The sequence below is a fragment of the Lepus europaeus genome, chromosome 13 (assembly GCF_033115175.1).
Source record: "Lepus europaeus isolate LE1 chromosome 13, mLepTim1.pri, whole genome shotgun sequence".
NCBI lineage: Eukaryota > Metazoa > Chordata > Mammalia > Lagomorpha > Leporidae > Lepus > Lepus europaeus.
In genome coordinates, this window is record NC_084839.1 from 50,855,127 (window position 1) to 50,869,716 (window position 14,590).

At 45.7% G+C, this 14,590-nt stretch overlaps 1 protein-coding gene across 2 annotated transcripts in view; it reads left to right on the forward strand.

Moving 5' to 3' along the window:
• The window catches only part of SPTBN1 (spectrin beta, non-erythrocytic 1), a 209,488-nt gene that overhangs the window by 177,080 nt on the left and 17,818 nt on the right, over nucleotides 1-14,590 (forward strand). For both annotated transcript variants that reach the window (XM_062209440.1, XM_062209441.1), the window contains 9 exons: nucleotides 1,400-1,490; nucleotides 6,552-6,698; nucleotides 7,577-7,840; nucleotides 9,128-9,352; nucleotides 9,793-9,882; nucleotides 10,052-10,333; nucleotides 11,107-11,237; nucleotides 12,496-12,700; nucleotides 13,117-13,491. In XM_062209440.1, coding sequence (XP_062065424.1) covers nucleotides 1,400-1,490; nucleotides 6,552-6,698; nucleotides 7,577-7,840; nucleotides 9,128-9,352; nucleotides 9,793-9,882; nucleotides 10,052-10,333; nucleotides 11,107-11,237; nucleotides 12,496-12,700; nucleotides 13,117-13,491 — 1,810 coding nt within the window. The remainder of the gene's footprint in view (nucleotides 1-1,399; nucleotides 1,491-6,551; nucleotides 6,699-7,576; nucleotides 7,841-9,127; nucleotides 9,353-9,792; nucleotides 9,883-10,051; nucleotides 10,334-11,106; nucleotides 11,238-12,495; nucleotides 12,701-13,116; nucleotides 13,492-14,590) is intronic.

Sequence of the window (14,590 nt, forward strand, 5' to 3'; positions counted from 1 at the left end):
GTACAACTCATTAAGGACAGAGGTCCTACATGGGGAGTAAGTGCACAGTGACTCCATTTGTTGATTTAACAATTGACACTCTAATTTATGATGTCAGTGATCACCCAAGGCTCTTGACATGAGCTGCCAAGGCTGTGGAAGCCTTTTGAGTTCACAACTCCGTCATTTTTTAGCCAGGGCTGTAAGCAAAGTGGAATTTCTATCCTCTCTTCAGAGCAAAGTACATCCATCTTTGATGGCACCTTCTTTCCTCTGGGGTCTCACTCATAGAGATCCTTCATTTAGAACATTTTTTTGCCACAGTGTCTTGGCTTTCCATGCCTGAAATACTCTCATGGGCTTCTCAGCCAGATCTGAATGCCTTAAGGGCTGATTTTGAAGTCAGAGTGTTACTTAAAGTGATTGTCATTCTATGAGTCTGCTGTGTGGACTGCTTCCCATGTTGGAACATTCTCTCCTTTTTAATTCTTATTGTTATGACCAGACACTTAGTCTTATTTATGTTACTTGCTTGACATTTATCTGTATGATCAATTACATGCTTTATATGATCACTTTAACACGTAAGATGGCATCAGTACCACCCAGCTTAGTGGGATTTTGAGTCCCATGTCAAGTTTTTAGCTTTACCTTAAGGGTAAATCCACGGGAATATGTGTCAAACTGTACAGCTCCTCCCTCTCTTATTCCCACTCTTATTTTTTACTGGAATCTATTTTCAATTGACTTAATAAACCTGTGATTAATTCTATATTAAGTAAAGAGTTCAACCAATGGTATTAAGTAGGAAAAAAAAATAATAAAGTAATAAACTGTTCCTCAGCAGTCAAGACAAGGGATGTTCAAATCATTAGGAAGCATCACATTTATGTTGATCATTTGGCTGTATCCTTGGCCCGATACCTGGCCTGGACAGGTATGTGGCTCTTTCACTGTGGCTTCATTATTTGGAGACTGTTGATGTCTCTGATTTATGTCTACTCTTTTTTTTTTTTTTTTTGCAACATACTTAAAAAGTTCATGGAAAAAGGAATGAAAAGACAAGCCTATTTTGGTGTAAAAAGTTTTTTAAAGTTATGCTTATGAGTGATGTTCAAAAAGTCATGGAAAATTCTATTACTGAAAACTGTGAATGGGTTTTAAAGTTTTTACACCAAAATAAATTTATCTTTTAATTCAATTTTCCAGAAACTTTTTTTTTATTTAGTAAATATAAATTTCCAAAGTACAGTTAATGGATTACAATGGCGGTTTATGTCTACTCTTTCATAAAATTGAGAACTGTAAGCAAACTCTTTTTAGCATATATAGAAAACCCAGGAAAAGAAACTGATACATTCTGAAAAATTTCAAGATTTTCTACTTCCTTTCTTTATAGTTACTTTTGTTGTTTTAACAGACATAGGAAGAATCGGGAGGCAGCCAGTGAGCTTCTGATGAGACTAAAGGACAACAGGGATCTTCAGAAATTCTTGCAGGATTGCCAAGAGGTATGTTGCCCTTTGGTCCCTCCCCCCTGGCTAGCTAGCCAGCATTTGGCAGAAAACTCTCCTAAGTTATAAAGCTTAACGAGCGCAGAAATTCATTTCACTCATTTGATTTTCAGGTGAAGAAATGCGGCACTTTTATCATTTCTGCAGTGTACAGGCTACACTGTACTCCAGTATACACTTGGAGTAACTGGGTTATTATAGTCTAATGTTATAGTATACAATTGCATTGTCATTAAAGGAGCCACCAGCGATGTCACTATTTCATTTTAAATTCATTAAAATAAAAAATTCAGAGTTTAGTTCCTCTGTCACATTAGCTATGTTTAAATGTTTAGTTGTCACCTGTGACTTATGGCTAGAAACATATTGGACAATGCAATTGTGGAACAGTTCCATTGTCAGAGAATGTTCTATTGGAAAGTGAATCCTGAAATACTCTACTGCCTGAAAGTATTTAGTGCTGTGTCTTAACTCTTTAAGGCAATGTATATTAAAATAGTATGGAAGAAAAGAACTAAAAGGAACTGAAACTAGCTACCAACTAAGAGGCGGCAATTTTAAAACTGCAAATTAAGTTTCCTATTCACTAAAGACTTTAAAATACCTATCTTTCATGCTTTTAGATAAGTGTTTTGTTTTTTTTTTTTTTGTTTTGTCTTGTTTTGTTTTTTGGGTTTTTTTGACAGGCAGAGTGGACAGTGAGAGAGAAAGAGAGACAGAGAAAGGTCTTCCTTTACCGTTGGTTCACCCCCCCAATGGCCGCCGTGGCCGGCGCTCTGCGGCCAGTCCAAAGCCAGGAGCCAGGTGATTCTCCTGGTCTCCCATGCAGGTGCAGGGCCCAAGGACTTGGGCCATCCTCCACTGTACTCCCGGGCCAGAGCAGAGAGCTGGCCTGGAAGAGGGGCAACCAGGACAGAATCTGGCACCCCGACCAGGACTAGAACCCCGTGTGCTAGTACTGAAGGCAGAGGATTAGCTTATTGAGCCGCGGTGCCGGCCTAGATATGTGTTTTAACATGCTAACAGCAGTAAGCCTGATTTCAAACACCGTTTTTAGCATGTGGTATTCATCTCATGACTCTGATACTATTTCATGCTCACTGATACATGCATAAACAAACTTTGAAAACTAAAGTGGTCAGAAAAATGTGATCCTTCTGCAAGCTAGTTGGAGAGAAACATTGAGCTGACTTTGTATGTGTGAGTCCATGAACATTTTGAGTACTTGGTATTTCTCTGTCTGCCCGGGAACAATGGGGAGGCTCAATCCTCCCTTGGAAGCAAAACGGGGTGAGGGCTTTCCATGCAAAGCTGCAGGGACCTGGGGAGAGGAAGAGGGGGCAGGATCAGGTTGTACTCTAAGAATATGACTGAAATGACAAACATGGCCTGCAGACTTGTGGCTGTGTGTTAAAAGAAATAAAAGCTCCGATGCCAGTCCTGTTGAGCCTCTGTGACAGAAGGCTTTTTTCATGTCCATGGAAGTGCTGTCCATCACTCTCTAGCAGCTTAACCTTAAGTGGGAAAGCCCTAAACTATGTGGCTTAGGGTTTGCCAGCTTGAAGTGCCACCTTGATGAATCTGGGTCTCGGGGGGATTTGCCTGGAGCCAGACAGACTGAAGGCAGGAGCACATCCTCAGTGACATCTGTGCATTGAAAGTCACATTTGTGTCCCGGGCCAGGACCTGGAGGAGAGTGCTGGGACCTAAAGCTGGCTGTGGGGAGTTGCGTGTTGTACTACTGTGAATACGTAATGGCTCTTTAGCACTGGAGGGAGCAGAAGAGATGAAGAAGTGTTTGCAGGCTGGACAGTGCCTTCTGCGGGTTGGTGGGCTCTGTGTCCCTTTGATGTGTCCCTCGAGGCAACAGCGTCAGTGATGTCATCTAACCTTTGGCAGTCAGTGCAATGCCATACTCTTACTTTTAACAGACTAGTTAATAAGGTGAAGTATGTTGCCCTGAACTGTGGTAACTCCCAGGCTAAGTCCAAGAAAAGGGACAACAGGGAATGAGCGCATGAATGGCCAAGGGAAACCTTTGACGGAAACCCATTTATATTTGAAATTTCTGGTCCCCTATTTTCCACTTACATCTATACAGATTCATAAATAGAAGTGTGTGGAAAAGTAAGCAGTTAAAACAACAGTCTTTGCCAGACTAGGGACTGTTCTTAGTGGCCCTTTAGCTCTATTTCTACTGGCTGTAAGTTAGCATCCTTGGTTACAAGGAGATCCCCCCTTTACACTCACCGTGGCATGCTCAGGGCTCCCAGCCTTGTATGATGCGGGAAGTTTGAGCTGGCTGTTTTATGTCCGGGAGATGGTTTGCAGCTCTCTTTGTGACTGCTCTGCCAAGTCTCCCTAGTGTTTCCTTACTTCACTTGTCCTGCCTGTCTCTTTCTGAGCTGCATTCAAAGAGAGCTGCAGCCACAGTCTCCTGGAGGTTGTTGGTGTCCCACAGCAGCCTAGACAGTGTTTACACAGTGATAGAATTTAAGTTAGCTTTCAGGCTCCAAAATCCTTGGTGTGGAAATACAAGCAAAGGAGCAGTAAATATTACTGTTTGACTGTAAACCTTCTATCATTCAGCCTCATTTAAACACACCCCTTTTAAGCCAGAGTCTGCAAGAATGGGGATTATGTACAGAGTAGCCCTGCATTTGAAAACTTACCTCTTCAGCCAGTACATCAGAGGACTCAGAGGTCAAATATAATACAATTACTGGCTGTTGGTGTTGTTCAAGGTCCAGGGATTCCAGGAGTTTGTGTCTTTCATGTTCTCTCATGAGTACCTTGGCTAAGGGGACACTTAGCTTGTGAGATCTGCCCTTGACGCTGCCTCCATGAACACTGAGTGGGAGCCACTGTGGCATTGCTGTACAGTGGGAACAAGCAGGGAGCTACCTGTTCCCAGTTATACTGGAGCAGAAAAAAAGGGCACCATCATCTTTGTAGCGTTGTCCTGGAAAATGCAAAGTAATGCTTTTCTTGTTTTATTCTCTCACTCTGCCCTTCTTACTTTCCCAGACTGTTTTGCTTTGTTTTATTTTTCCTGAGAGGGCAGTACTTCTAGATGTATCTGGCACAGGAACGTGAGTTCAATACTTTGCCCTTAGCCAAAGCATTTTTATCTTTTTCCAGTCTGCACAGGGTTCTTTTCTGCAGAGAATGAGTATATTCTTAAATGACCTTTGTAAGTGCCCACAAATAATAACTATAGCCTCTGGTTCCAGAATGCTGGGGAAGGCCTGATGAACTGGCAAGTTCCATAGCTCCCTTTCATTGTGCTACGTTGCATGATGCTTTATCTGTAGGATGATGTGTTCAGCAGAGAGCAGATTTGTTTATAAGCCTCTGATTTTCATGCAGCTCTACTCTGCCCCCTTTTAAAATCCCTCTTGGGTAGGTGGTTATGAATAGGGAAAATATGTGAATGTCCTTGGCTCTTTGGAATAAATAAATGCCTCCTATTGTGTTGAATCTCTGTGTATGTAGAACATAGGAGAAATTTTTACTGTTTGGCTTCCTTGTAACCTCTTTTCCCCTTAGAATAAATGCCCATAGGCTATCAGATTTTAGCTACCTGGATAACTGGAAAACAGGTAACTCAAAGTAGGGAAGTTACCATCTGTATTATTAAGTAGCAGATCTGTAGCCTTTGATGACAAAGGATTTTGGAGATTTACTAGGTTCCCCCCCCCCCCCCCTCAGTAAAAACTCAACATAAAAAAGAAATCTCACTACCTTTTGCTTTCCACCCTCCCTCCCTGTCCTCCTCCTTTCCCTGTGCTTGGTTAGTAACCTGAGACAGGTAAGGCTGTGCCCAGAGGTTACCCACTTTCAGAGCCAGGGGTATTCCTGACCTGTGTCACCTCCCTGACATCACTTCCAAAGAACAGACCTACTTTTGTTGAAGCAGACTTAGGGGGAAGCCCTTCGTGGCCAAAGTGTGAGTGCAGGGCCCCTGTTTCTTCTGAGGGCCATTCCCAGACCTTTGGAGACAGAGCCCCAAAGGGGTTTAGTGGGCATGTGTTGCAACAGTGACTGGCATAAAGTGGACTTCCTCATGGTCACTCAGGAGCAAGAGACATGGGCACTGAAGACATTTGCTCCTGACTCTAAGCCAACTCTGCATTTCTATGTGTTTCTCTTGCCTGGGAAGACAGAAAGTCCTTCCTGAGTTAGCACGCGAATGGAGTAGGAATCAGGACTGTGGCATGGCCCATTGCAAGGGAGCAATAACCGGCAAAGGCTCAACCAGAAGGAAAGCCGATAAAAGGTCCACGGCCTGGAGTTTGGCTGACTCCTTACCTCTGAGCCTCCTAAGAAAACTCCTTCCTCAGATCTGTCATGGCTGGAAGGCTTCATGTGGCTTTTCAGAGTTCAGATCCAAGTGGACATGTTGAGTCTCAAAGTTAATTCCTGTGGAGTGTTCTCAGTCTCAGTGAAAGGGTCTTCAGCAGGCTGGAGGCTATAGACAGAAAGGCGAAGGTGGCAGAAGAACTGTGAAGACGGCATGATTGTTGACTGAGCCCTATTGTGAGCGTGACTAGTGCATTTTGGCCTCCCCACAGTTGGAGCCATGAAGCAGGGAGGTAGATAAAAGAGTGAATGGGTTTGTTTTCTAATAGAAAGAATTTGAAGAACAACAAAATCACCACACAAAATGAGAGTCAGTCACGTTTTAACACAGTGGCATAGGCAACAAATGTATCCAGAAGGGAAAAGAGATAGTGACTTGGGCTGGTTAGAGGAGAATTTTCAATGCAAGCCTTTGTGGTACAGCTGGGTAGGAATGGCCAACAGCTTGAAAGCAGCTTCAGAGAGCTTTTGTACTTTGGGGCAGAACATAACATGCACATTGCAAAGCAAAGCCCTGGTACAACTTTTGCATAACAGGTACCCCTCATGATGGGTCAAAGTTGTAAAGTTACATATTTGGTTGTGTGTTGCCATGGAAACTTATGAGGCACACATAGTCCCTTTTTTCAGCAGAGGAAAAAAAACAGTGGTTTGTGATCACAGTATCTGAATCCTTCCTGATCTTTTGTTTTCTAGCTGTCTCTCTGGATCAATGAAAAGATGCTGACAGCCCAGGATATGTCATACGATGAAGCCAGAAATCTGCACAGTAAATGGTTAAAACATCAAGCATTTATGGCAGAACTTGCATCCAACAAAGAATGGCTTGACAAAATTGAGAAGGTGGGTTAAAATGTTTCAAGAAAGTCCCCATTCCCGTTCTGTGGCTGCGGTGAGAAAACTCCTGCGTGTAGCACATATTCCAGCTTGTTTGAGTCTGACCTGATGGTTTACAGAAGTTCCACAGCCAGTAGCAGTCCCACTTTCACCTACCACGTCCTGACTTCAACCCGCTAGAAGGGAGAAAAGCAAAAACCCAAGCAGGTGTTGCAGAATGGTTGGCTTTTCATTAAGTGAATGCCAAGCATTTTAGTCTGTGTTGTGTACCTCATCTGCTGCTGCTGAGCTGACCAAGAGCCCCCACCAGGGAGGGTCACCACCATATTGATCATATTAACCTGTGTTGTACTGTGACAGCTTTATCGGATAGAGCTGCAGAGAATTTTAAAATAATACTTAAAATCTGTTTTTCTTGTTTGACTACTATAGACCAGATCTGTAATAACTGTTGAAACATGCTATTTCAGCACAAGAGATAGATTCTCTGCTGCATAACCCAACGGTGTAAAAGTCACCACCCTCCCTCCACTCCCTTCACACCTCTGATACTGTTTCAGGCTCTGAATGGGGGAAATAATGTGTTATGTTTGATCGCTGAGGCATGGAATGGATGAGATGAAGTCTTAGGTTATTGGCTCTAAATCTCCTATTGCTCCAGTTGTTTCAGCCTGCAGCACTGCGTTCCCTCCCCCACAACCTATACTGATGTGCACAGTAGCCTCATGTGGAATGACTGCGTGAGTGGGGTGTGTGTGTGTGTGTGTGTGTGTGTTGAATGAATGGGTAAATCGCAGATCAATTGTCTTAGCCTTGTTTTTCAGTGACATGTATTCTCCAGCAAATTCTGTTTATTTAGAACCACGCTGGTTTGTGTTCTCTAGGAAGGAATGCAGCTCATTTCAGAGAAGCCCGAGACGGAAGCTGTGGTCAAGGAGAAGCTCACCAGCCTACACAAAATGTGGGAAGTCCTTGAGTCCACCACCCAGACCAAGGCCCAGCGGCTCTTTGATGCCAACAAGGCTGAACTCTTCACCCAGAGCTGTGCAGATCTAGACAAATGGCTGCATGGCTTGGAGAGTCAGATCCAGTCTGACGACTATGGCAAAGACCTGACCAGTGTCAACATCCTGCTGAAAAAGCAACAGGCAAGTGTGCTGCGGGACAGCCACGTCCCCAGGCCTGGGTCTGTTTCACAGCCTTTGTCTTCATTACTTTTGGTCACCCGCTGTGTTCACAGCTATTGCCTTCCACAGGAAGAGATGTTAATACCCAGCAAAATGCTGTTCTGACAGCCTCATGGGGGCGTTTTCCGCATCAACAGAAAAGCACAGTGTTAGTAGAATTGGGCATCTTCTTCGTTCTTGAGTGTTATTAACAGTTGAGTAGATATTGCTTTCATTCAGTCCTGCGTTTTACACACAGAGAGATAATCACTTTTGTCTACTTTGTTGTATAGCATCTGGATATGTGACAGTTGCCTGAGTTGTTTGAGGTACTCTATAGATAATCACATAAATCTGAGAGGTTTTTTATGTCACATTAGAAGGCTGTAAGGGCAAATGAATTTACCTCAAATTTGTGAGAAGACAGCTCTGTCAAGGTTGGGAAAGCAGGTTGGTCGCCGAGTCTTCCTGTGGCTCCTCTTGCTGGCTTCACGGTGTGTGGTTTCCTTCTGCAACCAGCAGTTCCACCCAGAACAAATCACCAGACATCAAGGTTCTTTCTTCATCCAGGTGGTGCTCACCCTTCCTTGTGCTGAATGATGTGTTTATTCTGCTCAAGTTTCTGTGCATCAAGGAGTTTTCTTCTCTCCGTGGCTTTTTTTTTTTTCTCCTCCATGGCTTTTAATTGTGGCTGTTGACCTCCTCTAGCTGCGATGCGGGCCCCTTGTCTCTAAGCTGTCAGTGTGTGGTCTTCTCAGGGTGCTGTCTCCTGACTGGGATGTCTCTGCTCTCACTTTCCTCACACAGCTGAGTATCCATTATGAGGCTTGGGGGAGGGGGAGAGAATCAGCTTTCTGAGCAAAGAGATGAAGGGCAGATGAAACCGTAGCTGTCTTCCTTGCCTAAAATATCTGGGCCCTTGACTGCCCTCCTTTCTGATGATGAGACTGGCTTCCAAACAGGCGAATGAATACCTGTTTTTTCTCATGGTCGGTTACTTTCCCCTTTTCTTTCCCTCCTCAAGTTCCTGCATAAACTTGAGCATTACTCCTACATTTAAAAATCCTAGGAAAGGATATTTTAAAAATCTGACAAAGAAGCTGGCATTGCTGATTGATAGTTTGATGGATGCTAAATCCGTTTCTTGGGCTCTCTGCTATGCACATTCATGTTGGATCTTCCACTGGGCCCTTGCCTGAAACCAGCGTTTCCTAGGTCTGTGTGTTCCCCTGGCTCCCATGTGAAGGGTGGTCTCTTTTTCACCCTCAGATGCTGGAGAATCAGATGGAAGTGCGGAAGAAGGAGATCGAGGAGCTCCAGACCCAGGCGCAGGCCCTGAGTCAGGAGGGGAAGAGCACCGACGAGGTGGACAGCAAGCGCCTCACCGTGCAAACCAAGTTCATGGAGTTGTTGGAGCCCTTGAACGAACGGAAGCATAACCTGCTGGCCTCCAAAGAGATCCATCAGTTCAACAGGGATGTGGAGGATGAGATCGTGAGTAGATCGTCGCCATGCCAGCGGCTCTCCCGCAAACTCCCCGGCCATGCCTTCACTGCCCTGTCAGACTCCCCGCACACCTTGCGTTGAGCTGAGCTGTAGAAGCCTACTGTATGTGTTCTGGGGGCTCTTGCCCCTCTCATGCAAGGTACAGCTCTGCTGTTCTCTCCACTTCCCAAAGACTCAAGGAATTGAATGCCCCCCGAACAGTGTTTGTAAATACAGAGTGAGGACTCACAGTGAGCCCGGTGTCGCTGGGTGGAGGCTGTCAAGGCTGACTCTGGCCGTATCCCCAGAAGAAAGGCGTGCCTGCTCCGGCAGCTCTGAGGACTGAGCGTTTGCCCTCTCGAGCCGGCCTGGGCTCCTCATCTCTGCACTTGTCTGTGTCCCTGTTTGTTCTTCTGAGCAGTCCTGACCCTTGTTTATGATTCTTTCAGCTGTGGGTTGGTGAGAGAATGCCTTTGGCAACTTCCACGGATCATGGCCACAACCTCCAGACAGTGCAGCTCTTAATAAAGAAAAACCAGGTAAGCGTTCTGCTCAGGCTCAGCCTGATTAACAGATGCTCCAGATTACAAGGCAGAGAAGAGAGAGCCTTGCAGGTTTGAGGTTTGCCTCAGCTCTGCACGGCTTGACACAAACTGCAGGCTGTCGCCTTTTAGCAAGGCTTTGTGTATGTGTTCCGCTCCCACACAGACCCTCCAGAAAGAAATACAGGGACACCAGCCTCGCATCGATGACATCTTTGAGAGGAGCCAAAACATCGTCACGGACAGCAGCAGCCTGAATGCTGAGGCCATCAGACAGAGGCTCGCCGACCTGAAGCAGCTGTGGGGCCTCCTCATCGAGGAGACAGAGAAGCGCCACAGGCGGCTCGAGGAGGCCCACAAGGCGCAGCAGTACTACTTTGACGCGGCTGAGGCCGAGGCGTGGATGAGCGAGCAGGAACTGTATATGATGTCTGAGGAGAAGGCCAAGGTGAGAGGTGGTCCTGGCGCCCCACCCACCCAGTGTGCAGGTGTGAAGTCTGCACTAGAGGAACCACAAAGGCTAGACCCCATGCTTGCCCTCCGCTGATGGCTCTGTCTCTGTGAAGCAGTCCACCCTGTGGTACACAGAGGAGTCTAGAATCTGGCTGCTATCTTCCCCTGACACATTCTCTTGTCTGAATCCTGGTTCACCCTATTCCCACACCTCTTTTTTGCTTTCTCTTCCTTTCCTTTTCCTTTTCCTTTCCCTTTCCCTTTCCCTTTCCCTTTCCCTTTCCCTTTCCCTTCCCCTTTCCCTTCCCCTTCCCCTTCTTTCCGTCTTTCCGTCTTTCCTTCTTTCCTTCCATGGAAATTTCTTGCTGTCTGTCAGGCTACCAAAACTTTACAACTTATAGCATGGTTTTGAGATGATTTCAAGTATTTGCAGGTTTCAGAATGCTGTCATCCACATTCCAGATAGACTCAGTGGAATCTCCACTCTCTAGAATGCACTTACTTGATTTGTCTGAGCTGACTTCACACCCCAGAGCAGTGTTGGTCATTCTTCATCATCCTCAGGGCCATCTTTCCCGGACACTTCGCAGACTCCAGTCCATGTGAACGTTCTCAGAATGCCCCTGGGTTGTCCTGCCTGTGCCTCCGCTGTGGTGTTCTGCTTCCTGATTTTCTTTCTCCTGCCTTGCCATGCAGTGTGTCTGTTGCTCTTTAGGGTGGTATTGGGCTGTGGGTGATGGCTGAGTTGTGACAGTCCCCTCTTTGCAGGATGAGCAGAGTGCTGTCTCCATGTTGAAAAAGCACCAGATTTTGGAACAAGCTGTGGAGGACTACGCAGAGACTGTGCATCAGCTTTCCAAGACCAGCCGGGCCCTGGTGGCCGACAGCCATCCTGAAAGGTGGGTGCTCTTGTGTCACAATGAGACCAAGTTGGCAGCCCCTCTCAGCGAGTATCTTTCTAACATACCCAAAAAGAAAACAGTGACATTCATCTCGAGTTATTGGTAAGATAGATGGATCCTTGGGAAACATTGTACAATAGCCCTGTAGGCCTTTGGTGAATTGGAAAGATGAACTATGACTTAGTTCTTGTAGGTTGAATATCTTCTGTTGTCCAAGACTCTAGTGAAAGATTACAGCTGTTAAGAGTCAGAAAGTACAGGCTGTTGTGGACAGATACAGGTAATCAGAGCACTCCCCCTTGGATTGAAGAAGCCATCCAGTTGAGGACAATAATTATTAGTTTTAAGAGGAATGACAGATGAGAATTTGTGGGCCTATAAAGTAAAAGGTCTCCCAGAAAGAACAAAATGATATCACCTCCTCACTCCTACACATCAGATGCTTATTCAAATGCCTTCAGGGGAAAAAGAGACAAGTGTGTGGTACTCACTGATAGTAGGCTGGGCTCCTGTGTTAATTTCAAGGGTAGTCAGTCATTTAGACTTTCTGTGCAACTGTCTTGTGTGACTCAGCAAGGAAAGGACTCGGCTTCCTGGATTTCTTTGACCTAGGCCGGGATTAGGGAGAGGTCAATGGCCATGTTGGTGTGGGAGATCCATGGGGTACTCAGGGTCAGGATTCCCAGGGGCATGGCCTTCCTGGGTTCCAAGGAGAGGTATCAAGCATTCCTTGTTGGTGATTCCCTGTTTTGAGACCATCACTCTGGGGAGAAGTTGAAGGGGCGGGGCTGCAGTCTCCTGGAGCACACCCAGAATGCAGGGAAGAACACTCGGCCCAGAGAAGGAGGAGACCAGGCCATGCCCTGTGGGGTATATCGTTTGTCCATCTGGTATCATAGTGCCTGAGAATGGGAGTGGCTCTTGCATCAGCTTTCAACATTGAAGGAAATCCTGCCCCACAGAGCCAGTAGTGCAGAGAGTTAGGGTTTCTCCCCCTGGTCCTCCACGCCATCATTACGTTGAAGGTGGTCTTCCGTCTTATTATGTTTTGTTCACATCCTGTGAGGCTCTTTGTCATTTGAAATTGGAGGTCAAACTTCAGAGTTTGTATTTTTCAGGCTAAATAGGTTAACCAGAAGTTTGCTTTGAGAAATTCCATGTAGCATGCCCTCCTGTTATCTCTGCCTCACTTGTTTTTCCCCTAAAGAAAGCTGACATTTAAGGTCCTTTCCCTGCCACTCCATGTCTTTCTCAGCGAGCGCATTAGCATGCGGCAGTCCAAAGTGGATAAGCTGTACGCTGGGCTGAAGGACCTTGCTGAAGAGAGAAGAGGCAAGCTGGATGAGAGGCACAGGTTATTCCAGCTCAACCGGGAGGTGGACGACCTGGAGCAGTGGATCGCCGAGAGGGAGGTGGTTGCAGGGTCCCACGAGCTGGGGCAGGACTATGAGCACGTGACGGCAAGTACTCGGGGCAGAGCACTAGTGGGTGTGTAGTGAACAGTGGTCTGAAGGGCATTTGCATTCCGCATCTGTGAGCAGATAAAATGCCCGAGACTTGAAGAAGCAAAGGTCACGGGGTTCGGTTCCAACTTAGTTATCAACAAGTGACTTTGATTTAGGTTGGGTAACCTTTCTGTGCCCCTCCTCCAGTAATATAAAGAGTTAGAGGCAGTGTGTCACTCTGCTGCAGTGAGCAGGAAGGACCCCTGATTGATCAAGAGTTTTCAGGGCTAAGATCAGTTGTCCTTAAGTCTTGAGCATTACTGGTTGCTGCCTACTGAGGGGCAGTTTATTTTCAAAGGACATTCCTGTGGTCAAGAGGTCAAATGTTCACAGCAGTCGCACTGATTTCTTTACACTCATTCCCATTTCAGATGTTACAAGAAAGATTCCGGGAATTTGCCCGAGACACAGGGAACATTGGGCAGGAGCGCGTGGACACAGTCAATCACATGGCCGATGAACTCATCAACTCTGGACATTCGGATGCCGCCACCATCGCTGAGTGGAAGGATGGCCTCAACGAAGCCTGGGCAGACCTCCTGGAGCTCATTGACACCAGAACACAGATTCTGGCCGCCTCCTACGAACTGCATAAGTTTTACCATGATGCCAAGGAGATCTTTGGACGCATACAAGACAAACACAAGAAGCTCCCAGAGGAGCTTGGGCGAGATCAGAACACAGTGGAGACCTTGCAGAGAATGCACACCACCTTTGAGCATGACATCCAGGCCCTGGGCACTCAAGTGAGTAGGCAACTGCCCAGGCAGGGTTGGGGTCGGGGGGAGGTTGTTCTCTCCATAGAACATCTTTGTGCATCTCTGAACATCCCTTCATCTCTTGACTCCTCAAACCAAACCTCAGGGTATGTCCAGGGTAAACACACACATGCACATGGCCATCACATTTGCAACTTACAGGTGTCAGTAGGGGCTTGATTTATGCTAGTATACTCATCCAGAAATGCTTTTACATCAAAATAATACCTTTCCATTAACCAAGGTCTGAATTCTGTATATGTAGAAACAGAATTCTGCATGTTTTAATATGCACGGTCTGCCCACCCCAGTATAAAATGACTGAGTTTGTTTAAAAGACTTTTGACAAAGTAATAACAATGTAGCAGCAAGAATTTAGTGTAATCATTCTCCAGTTTTCTTTCTAATCTCTGAGCAGTTTTTTGTTTAGTCTTACAGAGCTTTTTTGTTGCAAAATAAAAATTTTCTCCCTAAACTTCATTTGCCAGAGAAGAGCCAATTTTATTAAAGATTCCATCCCTGAGCGTTCAGGGCGCTTGCTTTTGTTTGCTAAGGATGTATTGATTATCTCTTGCAGGGGTCAGCACAGCTTTTCTGATAAGGACCACATAATAAATCTGTTCAGTATTGTGGGACATAAAATCTGTATTGTAGCTACTTGGCTCTGCCCTTAGAGCATCAGGCAACCACAGACAATGCAGAAAAGAATGGGCATGGCAGTGGTCCAGGAAAGCTTTATTGGCAAAACAGATAGCTGAGTTTTGTTCACAACCATCCCCATCTAGTGCCTCAACCTCACCATGCCTTGCTCAACTTTTGAATTTCTTCTGCAGAGGGACTACTTTGACTTCTCGCTTCTCTTCCATTCCTGTCACTTTCCTGGCTGCAAGTTTAATTTACCTTTCTTACCTGTAGGTCTCTCACATGCATTGAAGATTGCATTTCTACACTGTTCCACCTCGTGCCATCTTGACCTGCTGGCCCCCCTCCATTCTGCAAAGCAGCAGAGAAATGTGGGAACACAGCACAGTGTTTGCACCCAGAATTTACAAAAAGCAGTGGTTCATTTTTGAATGAATTTTCACTT